General features: G+C 37.4%; 1 protein-coding gene across 1 annotated transcript; it reads left to right on the top strand.

Annotated features, from left to right (window-relative positions):
- The first annotated feature begins 4,292 nt into the window (after window positions 1–4,292).
- LOC110826821 (sensory neuron membrane protein 1-like) lies at window positions 4,293–19,294 on the top strand. The gene is made up of 10 exons (XM_022057839.2): window positions 4,293–4,399; window positions 9,090–9,211; window positions 9,859–10,016; window positions 11,479–11,626; window positions 13,182–13,436; window positions 14,507–14,718; window positions 15,215–15,381; window positions 16,496–16,614; window positions 17,368–17,493; window positions 17,775–19,294. The coding sequence occupies exons 1-10, from the start codon at window positions 4,393–4,395 to the stop codon at window positions 18,006–18,008; spliced, it is 1,548 nt and encodes a 515-aa protein (XP_021913531.1). The 5' UTR covers window positions 4,293–4,392; the 3' UTR covers window positions 18,009–19,294.
- The last annotated feature ends 60 nt before the right edge of the window (window positions 19,295–19,354 follow it).

The raw sequence follows: 19,354 nt of genomic DNA on the forward strand, positions 1-19,354 counted from the left end.
AACCGAAATATCATTGCCGTGTTTATACAAACCCACCACCGGTTATTATTCTTAGCCAGATTAGTCCAGTCCACACACACTCAATTTGCAAATTCTTATCGGTTCCTTATTAAAAACATAAAATTGTATCATATTTTGAGTACATGTTTTATGGTAGGCAAAAATATGAAGCTATTGTACATGAAAAAAACACCTGGAGTTCTTTAACAGCACGACACGAATAAGCAGCTGTCGTTTCTCAGACATTTTGAAGAACACGAAGGAATCTTATTTATTTATGTGGGTCAACCTATATTCTACCTTCTTCCAATAGTTCTCAAAATGTCAATATTTTAATTCCGAATGATACAGCCCTTCACCTTAAAACTCTTAAACTTGGCCTTGGGAAGTGCGTTCCTCCGTCCATGTTTCTCTATTGAGTTACTCTGGTTAGGAGGTCTCTGAAGTCAGAAGGTACTTTTGAAAGAATGTTGTCATAAACCCTATGTAGCATACTAAGATTATCAGCATTTTGACCATAAATTTTAACTAAGTACTGAACGTCATCATAATTTTTCATGGAATTAATAACGTCCACCATGTACGCTTCTCATGTGCTTACATTAGGTGTACGAAAACATTACTTGCAATTCCTGAACACAAAGACAGGTAATTCGCTTAGGAAAACTTCCATTTCCTAACCAGAATGTAAATTACGTCATGAAGTTAAGAAATATATTTCGAAGCAGGTTTATATAACTCTAGTGGTTCTGCTGAATTTTCCACTCATGTTTTAAAGCGACTCAGCAAAAGTTTTACGTACTTCGGATTATCTTAAGAACAGAGAGTTCTTTGAGAGGGCAGAAAACTACGCTGTTAAAGTAGAGTCCCATTAATCACCCGAAAGCTTAATGACCTTCTGTTACGTGAAGAGCTTTCGTAACGTTGCTTAATCAATATCCACTTCCTTACTGTTTCCGGATACTTCTCAAAAGAAAGTTAACAGGAGAGTACCGATCACAGGAATAAATTTGAGCTTATCTTTTATTTTACAAGAAAGCCGAGAAGAACTACAGTTTCAAAATAGCTTTTCGAAATTCCTAACCAACTTCTCAATGAGTTGTTATCTTATGATAAGAAAAGGGACAAATGTTACGTCCATACAAAACAACAAGTAAAATTATAGCTTATATTTTCATCTTCAAGATTTTGGATTAGGAAAAGGAAAGATATAAAATTTTATTCGAATAATTTCAAAATTTAATCTGCCCTTAACGTCTTTGGGAACATAATTCTGATCTGTTTTTGTGATTCCATTACACATTTCCTGATAATTTATTAGACATAGCTATAACATGATTCTGTCCTGAATTCTTGTGGTGAGACATGAATATACAAGCTACTCATTTCTCTTTCCGTTCATTCCGAGGCCAGCTTCCTTAGCAGGCTATTGCATAACATATGAAGGAAATAAAGAGAGAGAATATTCCAAGACCTGAACTAAAGGCACTCGTAAGTTTTCCTTTTGTCGTTCCAAGAAATAATTGTAAGTTCTTCTGCGATGTTAAGGTCATGACTAAGCATTATCCTCTACAAGTTTTATTTGTATGGAGAAATTACGTTCGCAGGTTTCAGATGGATTATTACATAAAGATGAACATATTTACGATTAGCCTCTTATATACAGTAATAATACATTAACAAAACATTATATATATATATATATGTTTAACTAACCAGTACATAATATGGAGATATGGTGCGAAGCAGCTACAGCCATCATTTGAACACAAAACATTAAACTCAGCTGTAACTAGTGTTGTTGTTCTTGTAACAAAAACGTTCCAAGAAATAATACACAGAGACAATGAATTCTAAGTACCTCAGCATAGAAGTACGTCACATCAGTCGTCAGTGGCAAAAAAGCTGCAGTAGTGCATGGCCTTCAAAATAATTTGGATTTGAGACTAGGAACGCGGAATGTATCAGTATAAAATTTTGTCACATAGCAAGAAAAAATGTAATGATTAAATATGTTTTAATCGTGTGCTCGTCAAGAACCATACATTGCCAATTACAGCAAAGCATTAAAACAACGATACAGGATTAGAAACAATAAAACAAAATCTACAATAAGAGATCAAGAAATTACATGAAAAACAGAATAAACATATTCCTAACAATAATAATAACTCAATTTTTATATTTTAATGTGTTTCATCAGCAGCCATTTGCCGATACACCACAATAAACGAATTAAAGACCAGTCAAATACCAGCAAACTGACGATGAAATATTTATGCGAACTTTAACAGTTTCATGAACGGATGGACAAATTTTTAATCCTTGAAACTGAGGAGAACAATTTTATGTGTTTAAACCATTCTAGTAATTATAAATATCCGTAATCATTAACGAGACTACATATGATCTGTATTGAAGTGGCCTTGGATAATATTCTGTGCGTTAATCGATAATGACAGTCATTCTTCTCTTCGTCATGTGTGGCCTATGGTTGTGGTAGCAACAGGACCTCCGTTCTCACGATCCAAGAACGATCCGTCCATGAAACGCTTTTGTGTTTTATTAAGCGAATGTTACACAGCGCTAATGTATCATTTTCACTCATAATTATCTCAGTCTACGTGCATTAAATGTTTAATTTAGCGGCCGAACAAAATTCTTATTACTGTCTTCACCCACTGCTGCTAAGGACCACATTTCAAAAGTTTAGTTCAAGGATTCGTTTAATTCAGAAACGGAAATGGTAAATTAATTTCATTATATTAATTATAGAATTAATAATCTTTTTACCTCAGATCGATTATAATTACTTCTAATTTCACGTTCTTAGTATACTTTTATATGAAGTATTTTTTTAAAGTTTCACAGGTTCACAAATAAAATAACTATAATATGTTATGTAGTTCATTAGGCTACACATTTTCACAGCTGTTTGGCTATCAATCATAGGTAAGCGAGACTGAATGTGTGTTTGCATATATGTGTAAATAACATGTTTTATACAATTTAATAATTATTTTTCTCATTTTGGTAAGTTTCTTTAAATTCAGCCCTTTCAATAAATATGAATATCTCTTTTTCTTAAATAAAGCCCTAGGATGAAGCATGTTCATCATTCAAACTCAGCTTCCAATGCGCAATCAAAGCGTGTTCTTCTGTTAAAACTATTATACAACTCCAACTACAGGATTCTTTATAGAGTTACGTTTGCTGCATTTCATTCACACCCGTTTTCTAATACGAAAGGCGTAGTTAAGCGTTCTGTACCGTGGTGCAGTCAGGAAGTTAACTTCCAGCTTCTAGATGCAACAAGGCCGTCCAGTTTGAAGTCTGCAGTCACATGATTAAATAAACTGTATAACCGACGATGTTTTAACGCAACAAACAAATTTCGGACCTTATGTTTAGGATAAAAGCTGATCATTTACTTATTATTATTAGTGCACGTTTCATTCCCGTTTTTTGGACTGACAAAGATAAATATAAGGCCAGAATACATCTGAGAAGCATTTGGCTACGGTTTAGACGTACGAGATTCGGTTCCAGCAAGTCTTCTGAGGACATTTGTCTTTCGGTAAAGTGATCACAGGTTGAAGCCGACAACTTGTGAGATTAAAAATACACGGAGCTTTAATTTCACTAGCATTATGATCATTCATGGCGTAAAGTCTAGGAAAAGCAACACCACTTCCTACTTTTACCGAACTTCTGTTTAAACAATAATAAAGGAAAATGACGGTTAAAATTTGGTTACAAGAGTCTAGATTACATAAGCCGTAACTGTGTTCACCTAAAATGACACCAACTTTGGTTTCTGCAGTGAGGTAATTAGTAAACACGTGATCTAATCTTTCCTCAGAGGAAAACCGACAGAGTTTTATAAAGATCCTGTGAAAGCCGAGACGAAGAGACGGACAAATTGAAGGGCAGAAAATTATAATATTTTCAAAAGATACTTATTCTTACGGAAGAAATTACATAGCATATAAATAAACTACAAAGTGACGCAATATGGCCAATCCGCCTAATATTTCAACAATTTAATCATCACATTATTACAAAAAGGAAAACATATCTAATTAGTACTGAGATACATAATAACATTCAAATCATCTATTAATTTACAAGAGAGTTGTACTATTCGGATCTCAACAATTACAGAGCTTCTTAAGTTATGCTATACTTGTGTGCCTGTTGTTTGTCCTTAGTACAGGAAATATTAAATATAACTACAAATAAGACAATTCCCCCCTGGGAAAAGCGTTTCCCCCACCAGGAGTCCCGAGGTCAGTAGAGAAGTAATCTCGCAGTCGTCTTACCTAAGAGATTCCTTCTGAGGCAGTACATAGAATCGGTCTGCAACGAGACAGGGGCTCACCGTGGCTCGTTATGAAGAGTAAGTCTACTGATTTTACTGTGTAGGAAGGTGCAAACAGCAGTTGCCACAGCTCTATAAGGAGAAGCGTTGTACAAGAGTTGTATTCCAAGAGGAAGCTCCATATTAATGTAAACTTGTTTCAATCGGAAAACCTTTCTGAAAGACACCACAACAGAGAACGAGGAGAAGATAGAAGGGTGCTAAAATAAATCTTAAAGTAGGGTGAATGTCGTGTGATTTAGTCTGACGCAGGGTAGAATCTAACGGTTGGCTGTTGAAAACGGCAAAGAAACTAGAAAATTCATTAAATGCGGGAAATTAGACCGTAGCGCTTTAAGAAGGGATGTCTCTGTGGAGTAGCTTCTTTAAAATGTGCACTAAAAATCAATGTTTTCGAGCCTCGTTGCACTTTAAAAATAATCGCTTTTTATCTCTACGCATGTGTATTAACATTATGAAATCTTTTATAGTGATATGTGTCTGCCACCAGATCAGTTATTAATTTACATTGTCATCTGCTTCCTCGTAGAACGTTTTCTACCTTTCGTTTGAATCAGAACGATAAGCACAAAACGGTACGAGAGCCCCCCAGTTCCTATTTCGATATAAGTTTAAACTGACAGCAAAAACATTACTCAAAACACAACCACTTTCCTTTGCGTTGCGGATAATGGTTGAGGCAAGTTGAAACTTACGCCATAAACATCAAAAGCATAGCAGGCCAAATGACGCGTGGAAAAACTGTCAAATTCCTGTGATAAAACGTTTGTTGTAACAAGTGAACGGAACTATCTTTTGAAAATCACTTCATACTAATTTAAAGATAGTGTACTTCCCACATGGGCCTAAATAGGACGCTAGGGTTGTTTCAAGATTTAACATTTTAAAGCTCAGTGGAAGTACTACCTGTACAGTGCATCTGCATTTTGTACTTTTGCTTTGTTTTGTATGATTCTCCGTGTGAAAGCGATTATTTCCTAAAATAGCATTAACTAGTCCACTTCTGTAACTGTGAAGAGTTGGGTTTTCTTTGTGGTACAGACTGGATTCTTAATTTACGGTTGAAATAGTCCTGATGATACACAAGAAAGTGCGTTTCATTTATAAGTGCATGTCCTACAAGAGATCCTTTTCACAGCGCTGGAACTCTTACTTTAGACCGTACATCGTTCTGTGGTACTGTTGCAAGTGACACTAGTGTTTATACCACCTCATAAATTCGTTCGTCCGCTATGTTGGTAATAAAAACTATACGATATCGGAAAGAACTATTTTTGGGTATACCTCAACGACATAACGCCCATTGCAAATGTTATCTAAATTTGTCCAGTGGTTCTCTAGTTGATTCATGCATACAGATGGGACATAGTCTGCCACTTCGTGTACACTGCAAAAAGCGTATAATAACAATAACATATTCTGCCTTTCTCTACATTCTATAGCTCTGTGACACAAAGCTAATCAATGTTTTAGATCTCTATAACTTTATTTTCTAAAGGTTATAATCCAATTGACACTGTTCTGAAATCAAAATATGTTTTCGAAAGTATGTTAACATAAGAAACAAAGGGCATTTCTTTCTGATGTTCGTGTACACTCCAATTTATGAGCAATCATAAGTGTTCGCATCTAACACTGCTTGAGGCATTCATTTATGTTCTCGCGTCTATCTTTAATTTTATAATGCTTTACTATTACAATTTCTTCATTTAAAATCATCTGGCATTATTTCGTTGCTACGTCCTTATTGCTCGTTACTGTCAGAAAAAGTGAGTTTGGGAAGTGATTAAATAGCCTTAATGTTGAACGATATTGGGTTACTTAATTACAGCTCTATCAGACTGTCAGTGTAACAAATTATTAATATGCTAATTATAAAAAAGAAAATTATTCTGTGTGTATTCTATGATAAGAATAAAAACATAATGTTATTAAAAATCATAAAAAAAATATTTGTAATTAGTCAAGGATTGCAAGAATATAAGCTTATACAAACATCGGTTACAAACATGTGCACGTCTAATTCAACTACTTAAGTGGACGACTGAAAAGCACAGTAAACAACAATCACTAACAGTTCAAAACAAAAGCTGGGGGTACAATTTGTATTTTAGTTACAAACATCGTTTCTATGTAAAATATAATTTCCCTCGTTAGGCTTTCTATATTTTGCTACAGAGTGGGGACCGTTCCTTTTGTTTTATAAACCCCATTACCAGATACTGAAAACAAGCTAAAGCAATTGAATACTTTGTTCATTTTGGGAGGACACTTTTCTCAGTCTGAAGGATTTATCTGACTTTCCTGCTTGATGAGGAGCTGCAGCTGAAAACATAATAAATGAAACAGCGTAACTGTAACGAAAGAGGTTGTACTCACCCACCTACTGCCTCACGTGAAGGCTGCACTAGCTTCGGATTACCACAACCGCAGTTCTCTCACAGCTGCTGCATCACTAACTGTCCACTGTATCCATTCGCCAAGTAGACGTTCACCACTCTTATGAACATAAGTTTATATTTTAAATGTTGTGATTTTTAGCAAAGATTTTCGAAACCAGTGCAAAAACTATTCACCTATTTTCAAAAATCTGTAAAATGATTCACCAGGATTTCACAGTGCAGATTACTACGTAGAATTCCCACTTATAGGTTATACTGGCATATAACAAATTTAACAAAATTGGTGTTTATATAGTCACTAAAATTTCAAACAACATGTGTTGTACCTCATGTTTAAAAAACCAACACTAAACAAACAACAACTATAATTCCACCATTAATCAGTAGTTTTTCACCATGTAAACCGTCAACAAGTTATCATCGTTAAACATAAAATTAACTATAACGAGAGAATATAAAGTGTAACTCTGATATGTATAGGCCTGCTATTTTAAAAACTCATACTATGCAACTAATAATACGGAAACATGTTAGAACATAAGCGCATTAAACACATCACAGTCATCAGGCAGACATGGAACCTGTATCGATATAGCTAAAACTTGAATCGTGCGTAGAACGAGTTTGATTTCGACAATAAAAGAGCATCGTGAACACCGCCTTCTATACACAAGTTTCAATAACACAACTTGGAAATGGGGCTTCAGTATGCACTGAAAATATCTATATCATAATGAAGATAATAACATGTGTGTTATTATCAGACCCTTTAAACCATATATACTTTCAGTACTGTTAAGGTAAATAAAAATAAACTTCTAAAGCACAAAGCACGTCTAAATAATGCTTATACATTCATTTCCTACGTCCAATATAATTGAACACGTATCCATTGCAAAGATCAATTGGTTAATGGTGTTTAAGGAAATAATCCATGTTAATTCTGAGAATCATGCAAGACCCACAAATACATCCTGTGGGGAAATATAGAGTTCTTGAATGTAAAAATAATTGGTGCATACACAAATGCTGTGTTTAAGGTTCACCCAGTCTGCACTAATATAAGTGCAAATGAAAAAGGTTCCGAACAGAATAATGCTCTCTTGTATGATCTGAGTTTCTACGGCAACTAATTATAATAAATTCTTCTCGGGGCTATCAGCCGTGCCAGGTGGTTGCATGCGCTTTTATTACACAAATTACAGTGTTACGATCATTATGTTGTTATGTTATACTTGCGCAACATAGGCTCATAATCGAACGGTTGAATTAAATTTAGAAAGTGGGTTAGGGTTAAAGGTTTGAGCGTAGGTGGTAATATAATCGAATCCTACTTCAGTCAATTAATACTGTCAGGTACATATAAATTAATTGCAGATTCAAAACTAAACCAAAACTGTTTCAATACAGCTACGTTGTTTTACGTTCTACAGAAAAATTTCCTAAACATATATAAACATAGTTCACGGACGTCTATTGGCATAAAACATTTTACGATCCTATACATGTGTATTTATTTGTGCATTCTTAACAATGCTGTCAGCTTAAACTAAATTGGATTTGAAGATATCCGTCTTCTGGGTTGTTACGCTGTGTAGTCTGGTTGATGTTAACCAACGTTTCAGAGGTCATACTGCCTCCGTCATCAGGGCGATGAGTATGAAGATTTCTGTCTTCTGGGTTGTTGCGCTGTGTAGTCTGGTTGATGTTTACCAACGTTTCGGAGGTCATACTGCCTCCGTCATCAGGGCGATTCTTTCTAAGTTATCTACGCTATGAAGATTTCTGTCCTCTGGGTTGTTGCGCTGTGTAGTCTGGTCGATGTTTACCAACGTTTCAGAGGTCATACTGCCTCCGTCATGACGGATATCTTCATACTCACCGCTGTGAGAACCTCAAGTCTTACATAAATTGGATTTCTTGTTCCGACCCCACAAGTTAGTGCAACTCTCATATCAATCTACTAACTGCAATAAATTAAAAATTATGCTATTTAACTAGTCTCCAATGACATAATGTTCATACGAAATGTTTTAAAAATAGGTCAGTTTTTCAAAAGTCGAAAGGCGGACACACAAACACACACAGCATGATCATCTGTTATATATAAACTCACTTTTTCCGTAAGAAATGTAAGTAAGCTAAAATATAATAACATTTATTCCGCTTTTCTCTTGCGAAGTTATAATTCAGTTATGGAAGTAAAATAAACAGATGATGCACGGCCCTCACTGCAAGTTTTATAGTTACATTTTCCACTGCGCTATGCCCTGTTTCACTGAAACTGATAATCAAACCTTATCCAGAAGTGTCACTGAAGAAGCAGACTCCAGGATGGCTCGTTCTCTGTGGGATGGTCATCTTCGTCCTTGGCGCAGTGTTGGGATGGTACGGGTTCCCGGCGTTAGTGAAAAGCCAAATTATTGAAGTAAGTACCAATAGTCAATTGTAGTGGTGAGACTAATTGGCCAACTTTAAACGTATTTCTCATTATTTTTTTAATTCCTCTCTCAGAAATGCAAGGGACGCACACACTGCCTCTGGAAGCCGATGACATTCATTAAACCAAACACTAATTTTCTTTATGGAACTTAACCGACGAATTCCATGCATTGGATAAAATTAGGTATTCCTGGGTTATCAGTAGTATAATAATGGACTTAATATCCGACGTTTTGGAGACAGTCTTCGCCTCTACCATTAGGGGTAGTTACATGAACCTCTCATGACGGAGACGCAGATAGTTTCTAAATCGTCGGATATTAATTCCAACTGAGACTTCGTAGCATTTGTGAGAATCAAATTTTCGCAACGGCCAATATGAAGACTGTCTTCTTGGATGTTGAAGCATGTTGTCTCGCAGTATTTGACCGACGTTTGGTAGGTGTTTACTGCCTCTATCATCATCACACTTATAATAAAGGCAGAAGGCAACTCTGAAATTCCGGTCAATTTCTAAGGCACTACACGGTGCAACGCCCCAGAAGACAGTTATCTTCATTGCACCAAATGACCGTGAAACCGTTTATCAGGCAGTTGATACCTAATGTGTACTCTCTTCATTCATAATTTCAGAACCTGGAGCTAAAAGAGGGCTCTGAGAGAAGGGAAATTTGGGAAAAAGCCCCTTACCCGATGGATTTCAAGATCTACTTGTTCAACGTAACAAATCCCATGGAAGTACAGAAAGGGGCCACGCCTGTTGTGCAGGAGGTGGGACCTTACTGTTACAAGTAAGCATTCTGCATTGTAGAAAATCTAGAAGAAATTTATCTAGAATCCTTCACTACATGTGAAAAAGAAACATAAAAGATCGTATTTCAAACACGTGGGATTACTTTGCGAATGAAACTATTACTTCTGCTCAAATTGCGCTGTTATTACGCACGTCATGTAACGTTACATATGGTCTCGGACATCAGCAAGCTCCTGTGAACATGGTAACAAACACTACCGTCTCCTGGGAAGTTGCGTCTTAGTCTGATCGCCCTGATGATGGAGTCAGTAAGCACCTCCGAAACATGGTCAATTTTTAACAGACTATACAACGCAACAATTCGGAAGACAGTCATCTTGTCACCGTGAGCAACCAAAATTTGATATGGAAACGAGAATTCTGGATTGTTGCAGACGGGAAATTTCTTGAGATGTTGAGTGGCTATCAGCTTCTCAAGAAGCACTCTGACAGCAGTGTTAATTAGTTAACTGGTTGGTCTGTCAGTCGATTAGTTAATTAGTTGTTCAACCTGGATATTCAGTACCGCCCTTTGGCCCCGGATTGAGCCAGTTAATTTCACGTTAAAACCGACCGATGTCACTTACAATGGAGGCAACGTGTTGAAGGTTGCTCAGAGGAAAAGCGATAGTTTTGTAGTGATTACAAAACAGCATGGAGTAGATAGCTATTATCTCCTTTCCACATTATAAATGTAGGACATGTTTGGTGTAATTAACATCATTGTCACTTACTTGAAGAATACACGAAAGCTAAATGGCTGAGAAAAATGATAAGTAGCGAAGGTTTATGTAACGCATTCCAACACGATCTTGTTGTACTACAATAAAACAGCCTTGCTCTGAGCTTCACGAGTGAGTCACGCCACAACTTTTTCACATTATTCTCCTTCTTCCATCTTACGGAGACTTTTGGGCCTAATCGATACAACCGATTTCATGTTAAGAAGCTAATTGGCGCTCAGCTACACAAAAAATTCTCCGCATTTTACTGAATCCGACGATTTATCACCGTGATTTGTCCTCTGTCGAGGCACCAATCCTCAGCCAGATGAATCCAATCCACACCTTCCACCTTATATTATCTAGGATCTATTTTAGTATTGTTTTCCCATCTAAGTCTAGCTTTTCTCAGTGGCCTCTTTCCGTCAGACCTCCCAACTAAAATTATGAACGCAGTTCTCATCTACCTCATGCGCGCTGCATGCCGCACCCATCTCTTCCTTCTTAATTTAATCATCTTATCAATCCTTGGTGAAGATTATTTAAGTTATGGAGCTCCTCATTATGGAATTTTCAACAATTATCTGTCACTTCACCCCCTCTGCTCATAAATACGTCGTAAATGAGATTTTGATTCGTTACCATATTTCCCAAATATGTGAATATTTGTCACACTCTAAAAGAATTCTCACCAAATATGATTACGATAATAAAATCAAACAAAATTTCCTGTTGCAGGGAGGACAAAGAGAAGGTGAATATAGTGGATCACGAAGACGATGACACAGTTTCGTTTAACTTAAGGAACACCTGGCACTTCCACCAAGAAGAGTCTGGCAGACTTACTGGAGACGAGATTGTCACTATTCCCCACGTGCTCCTTCTGGTAAGATGATGAACGCTGTGTAAAGCACAATACTAGCTCATTCACTGATCCTACTGACTGAAATAGAGTTCTATTTATTCAGTCAATATATGATATAACATAACTCAGTATCATTATACAGCAATCGCATTATATCATCGAGAGATGACTACTATGAGATAAAGTTTGTATTTCGAAGAAGTTCTTCTAGCACCTTGCTGGAATAATACTTGAAAGAAACGTTTGTAATATTTCTGCAGTTTATAATCTTTTATACACTATTTACATAACTTCCAATCAAAGAAACTATGTGTTCTCCTCATAATACAGCATTACCACGATCAAAAAACCACAAGATAAAATGAACATAATGTTGAAAGACTATTACTCCCCCACTTCCAAAGTAGAACAAATTTCGATTGCATTTAAACTACGTTTAATTCCAGAAAGTAGTAATCTGTACGCTTAAAACTGGCAGGTTCAATGCCGTTATATACGTCGTACCTTTGAACATCCTGTCCTGTTCCATTCTTCCTATTTTACCAAAGCTGTAGCATGAATGCCCGACTTGCAATTACAAGACTCAACTACTTGCAAAACTTGACCTCAATACAAGAAGACACCAAGGCCATGCATGATAACAGAGGGAAAGATGGGGGGATGCATGAGTAACAATTCCCACGCTTTATAATGCCGAGGTCTTGTTTTTCAATGCCAGAACAACAGTTGTGAAACTCAGTATTAAGTTGTTTATACATATCACAAAACCACACGGTTCGATTTGTCTGTTAGAGTGATGTTCTTTATGAGTTAAAACTTGTAAAACTATTTACAGGGAACAGCGTTCTTATTTAAAGGCTCAGCTAGTTAATAATTTCACCGCTTTTTATGGAACCCGGAGGTTACGGTGTCGACTTAAGATGTCACTGATTATAACAATTATTATCCTGATCCAGATAAATCCAGCCCACACACACTCACAATCTGCAAGACCCATTTCAATATTATTCTTCATCTGTGGCTACGTTTTCGAAGTGGTCTCTTTCCGTCAGTCATCCCGAGTGAAATGCTGGACATCGGGAAGATATCCTTACTGCAGTGACATAATAAAGGCAGGGAATTGAAAAGTGATGATGACCAGTTGGACTGAAATGTGTTGTTCAAGTGAATCGACAATGTGCAAAACGTGACGTAGAGGAAAACCCAAGAAAATGCTGTATTCATTACTGATTTATCACACTTTAAAAAGCCTTTGAAACAAATGTAACTTTGAAGATGGCTGTCTATTGGGTTGTTGCGCCGTGAGGTCTGGTAGACGTTTACAGACGTTTCAGAGGTCCTTGCTGCCTCCATCATCAAGAAGATATAAATGCAACTTTACCTTCTACATCTCCTTCTCTACTACAATCCAGTATTTCCAAATGCAAAGTTTCACTACAAGAAATCAAATATCCCACCCTCCCCATTTACATCTTGTGCATTTTCATCCAAACACCACCAAGCTGCATAGCCGCATTTCGTCGGTTGTCGGCGACGTGTTTATGATATTCTGTTTATGTTCGTTTTCGATTCTCAGGGTATGGTACTGACAGCACAACGCGAGCAACCACTCGGACTCAAGTTCATCAACGTGGCGATCCCAAACATTTTCGACAATCCCACGTCGGTCTTCGTCACTGCGCCAGCAAAAGATCTGCTTTTCGACGGTGTTCTATTCAATTGCACAGCCAGTGACTTCTCTACCAAGGCCGTCTGTTCAGAATTAAAAAAGCGAGCTCATAATTTCCATAGAGTCAGTGAGGACACCTTCAAGTTTTCCCTTTTTGGATCTGTAAGAGTCAAGTAAACTAATCACGCATTAACATAGCTTAAGTGTGCCTTATTTGTAGTGAATACATTCTCAATCTCACTGCAAACACGCATTTGTTTTCTGCACAACTAAATTCCAGTCACAAGACCAAGTTGATTGTAGACACCATGAAAGTTCAATAAGATGCTTTATTTTTTCAGTAGCTGAGATTTTACCGGTGAAAAATGCGTAGATTCAGACGTGTTTACAAAACATGCAGAGTTTCTGGAAAATGTCATCTGCGGAAAAAAGCATAATTTCAATTTTATCGCTTAAAATCAGTTCTCATGAATCGTCTCTACCATAACCCATCAGACTCAAAATTATCGATATATAGTCCTGATTCCTATAATGAGTTAGATATTTTAAATTAATATCTGATTTTCATTAGAAGAATCAGAATCACGGGAATGTCTTGCTTCATATTTCTGGTAACATCTGTTGGTATTTCTCACAGACAAATGAACAGCAGGAGATGTTCCGCTGGCCAATCAGAACAGAAGTAATCAGCAGTGCGCTCATGTGGTTTCTTGTTAAACCGCTGAAAACCGAACATCACGGTCTTTTGGTTATCACTCCTTTTTCGTAATCGGAAGGTCCCAGGTTGAAATTTCCGAACGAATACCGGCATTTTCGTACTTTTCCTCAGTCTTTCCAGGCAACGCCGGGATAGTACCTTAGGCCACTGTCGCTTTCTCTCATGTACTCTATAATCACCCTATCATTCATCGCTATATAGTCGAAGCATCATAAAATAAACCACACGCAAATAAATAAAAATGTTTGAGACTAAAAGCTGACAAATGCAGTCAAAAACTGAAGACGGTGGACATAACATTCTTTTAAAGGTTTGCAGTCACCAAATACAGTTCAGATCCCACAAAATTACCGGTAAAGAAGAAACCGCATATCAAACTGACAACACTAAGCAGTAAAATAATACACTAGACTCTGTTGTCACTTTAGTCCCGCCGAAGTAGACGTCAGTCAGACTTTAGTAACTTTTGCCTCTTATGTAACGCTAATGAAATGTCTGTTTCACGTTTGTTTAGAAAAATGGAACCGTCAGAGAAAGGCTTGAAGTAAAACGAGGGATAGAGAATATCAAGGACTTGGGTAAACTTGTGGAATTCAAGGATCAGAGCGTACAGAATGTTTGGAACGGAGAGAAGTGCAATGAACTCAGAGGAACGGACTCCAGCATCTTTCCTCCGTTCCTCACAAAGAAAGACAAGATTGAGAGTTTCCTTCCAGAACTGTGCAGGTACGAATCCAGCGTACGAAATACAAAGTAATTAGACCTACACAAAATTTAGTTTACTTCTAAGAAATTTGTCCCGTAGTTTGGGAGATTTTACTACTGCACTTACTGACATGTCAAAACGGACAGTTTTTTAAATTGTTTTTCCTATTTCCTGGTTATGAAGAATACGTTCCGTCCAGTCTTTTGTTACATAGAAATCTGTAGCGTTGAGCATTAAATTAATATTCATTGTATTTCGTTACGTGTTCATCAAAAATTAAGTTTCAAACAAACACTGCAGAACTTAATAAGCTCTGTATTTTATGTTATATCTTCATTCTACAACGATCCAAATTGAGAAATTTTATAATATTTAATTTGTGTTTTGTGTGAAGTGGAGGTTATAATTGACCTGAACGTACGGAATTTAAAAAAGTCGGTCATTTTCTACTAGACTACGCGGCGCAACATACCAGAAGACAGTCATCTTCTATGTACGTGTATTTTTCTCCTTAAGGGTTTCCGAAGCCGAGTACCAGTATGCTACTACGTACAGGGGAATCCGCTCATACAAATACAGCGCTGACTTCGGCGACACCTCGACTGATCCTGACCTCAAGTGCTTCTGCACGACGCCAACCACCTGCCTCAAGAGGGGAGTTCACGATGTCTCGCGCTGCTCTGGTGAGCGCTCCTTATTTCCATACTTCTTCACTTTCACAGCACCTGACTAACATTTCAATGTTATTATCCCGATATTTGCCTTGAAGGACTGAGAGAAACAACGAGAAACCTCAAACTGAATAGCCCTTCTCCGTACTCGAGATTTGAGCCCGGAATTTCCTGAAAAAGAAGCACGACTGGATCACTCGACTGCGACGATGGATAAGATGGACTGGCATCGGATATGGTAAAATGGCACATCAGCTCCTCTTAATGCAGACAATTTGCGAAATGATAGTTTCAGAAGGTATTTCTCAACGAAAATAGGCCAAAGGACGAGGCTCGTAATATTTGACATATAAAATTTAGTGGCGGATTCTTGTACGGATTAATTTCCTCCGTTTGGGTCAGTACAAGGATGACTTCAACGAACTGACTCCATGGAACTGAGTCCTCCTTAGAAAGCTAACAATTGTTCGCTCAGCCAGTTAAGAAATTTTATGATACCCGATTTTTTTTGCCGTATTCACATGATCCCGCAACATACCCCTATCTTTAGTCAAACGAATCAGTTGTACACCATTCAATCCCATTTTCCCCTAAATTCATCAAAATATTATTCTTCCGCCTACACTTAGGTCTTCCGAGTGGTTTCTCTTCTTCAGGCTTTCTAACCAAAATTACATACTCATTTTCCATTCGTTCTACATGCTCCTCCTATCTCATAATTATTGAAATACAAGTACATAACTTTTAAATATCCAAATTAGTTTGTTTTTTACAGTATATACATATTCCGTTAAAAATAATACTTCCGCTTTTTAGCTCCGTGAAATTTACCAACGTTCGAGAGGTCCTTGCTGCCTTTATCATCAGGGCGATTATATTACACCGGTTAAAACCCAGAACACAGTCATCTTCGGACTCCGCCGTGAAAAGCTCAAATCCTACTTAATAATACTTTTGTTGGTATTTTCGCGTGCATTTAAAAAATCAGTTTATAACACTTTGATGTCTTAGCCTATTTTTATATTTCTTATCCAGTGGATGAGGAGGGAAGTGTGATGGCATAATACCTTTAAGACACGAAATTACACGTTATGAGCATACCAAAGTGTATCCGTTCTTGTGGCAGGATACCCCATCGTGGTGTCCCTCCCCCACTTCTACCTTGCAGATGACGAGTATCTGGACGGAGTAGTCGGCCTGAACCCCACTCAGGAGAAACATGAGATTACACTGCTCTTCGAACCGGTAAGTGAGCAGACCACACCACATTTGTGACTACGTCTGTTAAGTTCATACGTGTCCTCGCTAGTTCCGCATCCTACATTCTTCTGCCCAGTTTCTTTAGAAAGCAATGACTAAATCCATTCTGGTTGTGAATTTTTGAGCTTTGATAGTAGTGAGTTAGCCCCGCTAGAAGATTTTTGGTTGCTATGGAAACAAAAGCTTTATCACCGTGACCAGAAAATTGCCATTGTGACCCAGACTGAGTCATTGCAGTCCAGTTAATAATTTATACCATGTATAAAATTCGTCTCATTGACTCAATTTATATGTGAAGTGCTTAGCCTAAGATAGGAATATTCAAAATACGTATTCACAGAAATGCAGTTTTAGCAGTCACTTCAGAGAGTCCTGCTGCCTCATATTCCACGTTCAAACGGGTTTTTTAGGCTTGTATCATTTCACACAAATAAATCACATTATTGAGGAATCAGATAAAATTAGTAACAAATCACTTGAAATATTCTACAAATAAACGCCTACGAACCATGTAATATGGGCGGATGGACGTATAGAGGGCATGAAAGTAAAACTCCATATAATTTAGACCTCGACACAAAAGGACTGTGAGTGATAAGTTTACTCCCAAGCCATTTTACTTCTGGCCAAAGAGGATAAAACTGATAGATCATCTGTAGCCCTTCTGGAAATCGAGCTCTGTCCGCCCAGCCCGTAACCACTCCCTCTGCTAACTGAAATGTCCGGCATGTGTTCCAGCTGACAGCAACGCCGCTCGAGGCCTACAAGAGACTGCAACTGAACATCGCGTTGCACCGCACTGACAGCATCGACCTGCTGAAGAACATCAAACCAACGCTGCTTCCCATTCTGTGGATGCAGGAGGTAAGGCACCGGTCGAATAACTTCATTCCACAACGGCAGTAATCGATGACGTCCTAAGCTTCATTGTTTCAAATATCTGCATAAATTGAATAATAGAATTCAATACTATTCCACATGGAATTCCGGACTACGTGAATATGCCTATGTTGAAAGAACGAAAGCTAACCTTACATCAAACAGGGTACTGAACTATGTTTTACAAGGAAAATGGAATGTACAAAGACGTATAAAAATTGGACCAACATCCAGCTGCTTTTAAAAAATGGTTACTCACATTTCAGAACATGGAGCTTCATCAGGAATACGTAGACAAAATCCTGGACCTGTTTCTTGTCATAAGCATCATGGGTGCCATGAAGTGGATAATGATAGCCGTTGGAGGAATTCTCACAGCCACTGGACTCTTCTTCATTATGCATAAAAAGAACGATGATACCGTAATCACAGGATCGCCACCGATCGCCCTCAAATCCACGGGAAAACCAGCCAAGACAGAGCACATTATTGAAAAATAGCGTATAAGTGAATAATGCGTTATGATACTATTAGATTCCGTTCGTCCAATAATTCGAATCAATGCCTGTCCCGAGCTACAGAACCAGTTCTGTGGTATCTGGTGATTCCTCGTTGTAACACCCGGCCTTCAAAACAACACTGGTCGAAAGTAGTGCTAGCCGTTCTTATGTTTTAAGTGTGCGATGTTTCTGGCAGATTTATTTCATGCATCGTCACCTAATGCTCGATTTAAAATTTTAAAACAACGCTACGTTGTTCCAACGGTGTTGAGACTTGCTACGTCAAATGCAGGCGGAATCAGAGATCGTCAAATCCCGATGTGGCTGTAGTCTTTAGCTGTCGTATACCTTCGTGTCCAAATCAAAGGAAATAAGCCAATAACGTTCTACCCTGAGTAGGCATATGCCCTACCATGAAGACAGAAGTTGGCTAACATCCTTCTATCAAAATTAATTCTGATCTTTTGATCTCTCGTAAGGAAGACGAAGGTATGTTATGTACAATTTATTTATAGCTGAATTTCATACTTGGTGAAGCTGAAAAGTTGTGGCATTTAGGGTGAACTTGACTCGAGAGCACCCACTCGCCATGAGATGTAAGTGTGTAAAACTTCGGGGACAATATCCGCGGTAAATTCTAGACGCGCTGCGAAAATATATACGAAAATTTATTTTTCCGTGGCATTAACACGATGGACGATGGCGAGAGAAAGTTTTTACCTTAGACTCGAAATATCGTTGTAGCTAATCGACATTAATATCGAATTTATATTCAAATAACCAATATAATACTTCGCCACAGTTTCCATTCCACTTACAGATATAAGAGTAAGACTTGTGTATGTTACGTAGAATTCCGAAGATTTAAATAGAGTTCAAAGCACTTTCTTTAAATACTTTTTCTTTATATTACTCTTATCTTTCCACACGCATACGAAAAGATTTTGCATTTATGAACCGAGTAGAAAAATAAAATTCTCTCAGTACCATTTTAGTGCATTTGACGTAATAGGTAACTCTGTTCTTCTATTACTGCCTTCATTTTCTATCAAAGTGTAAATACAATTTCCAGTACATTTAAGAGAGCGTTTTTTCTTCAGACATACACATGTATACACCCTTCTGCAAATAAATATGCCAAATACACACATATGGATCAATAATTATGCACATAAATTAGCTACGAATTACTGGAAATGTATTTTCGTTTTCAATCCTGCATGCATTTTAAGGTTGACATATTGTGTGTTCTACTATAAGTATTTTCTAATACATAATTATTCTGACTTGTATTTAATTTATTCAGTACAGACCCAGAATTATACACATAATTCTATACAGAACTA

The sequence above is a fragment of the Zootermopsis nevadensis genome, unplaced genomic scaffold (genome assembly GCF_977971745.1).
Source record: "Zootermopsis nevadensis isolate Lab colony 2312 unplaced genomic scaffold, Znev_1.0 Znev_ptg000020l, whole genome shotgun sequence".
Taxonomy (NCBI): Eukaryota; Metazoa; Arthropoda; class Insecta; order Blattodea; family Termopsidae; genus Zootermopsis; species Zootermopsis nevadensis.

Coding starts and splice junctions, on each gene's coding strand:
- LOC110826821 (XM_022057839.2), top strand. Junction 9,212..9,858: donor TGAAAAGCCAAATTATTGAA/GTAAGTACCAAT, acceptor TCATAATTTCAG/AACCTGGAGCTAAAAGAGGG. Junction 11,627..13,181: donor TTCCCCACGTGCTCCTTCTG/GTAAGATGATGA, acceptor TTCGATTCTCAG/GGTATGGTACTGACAGCACA.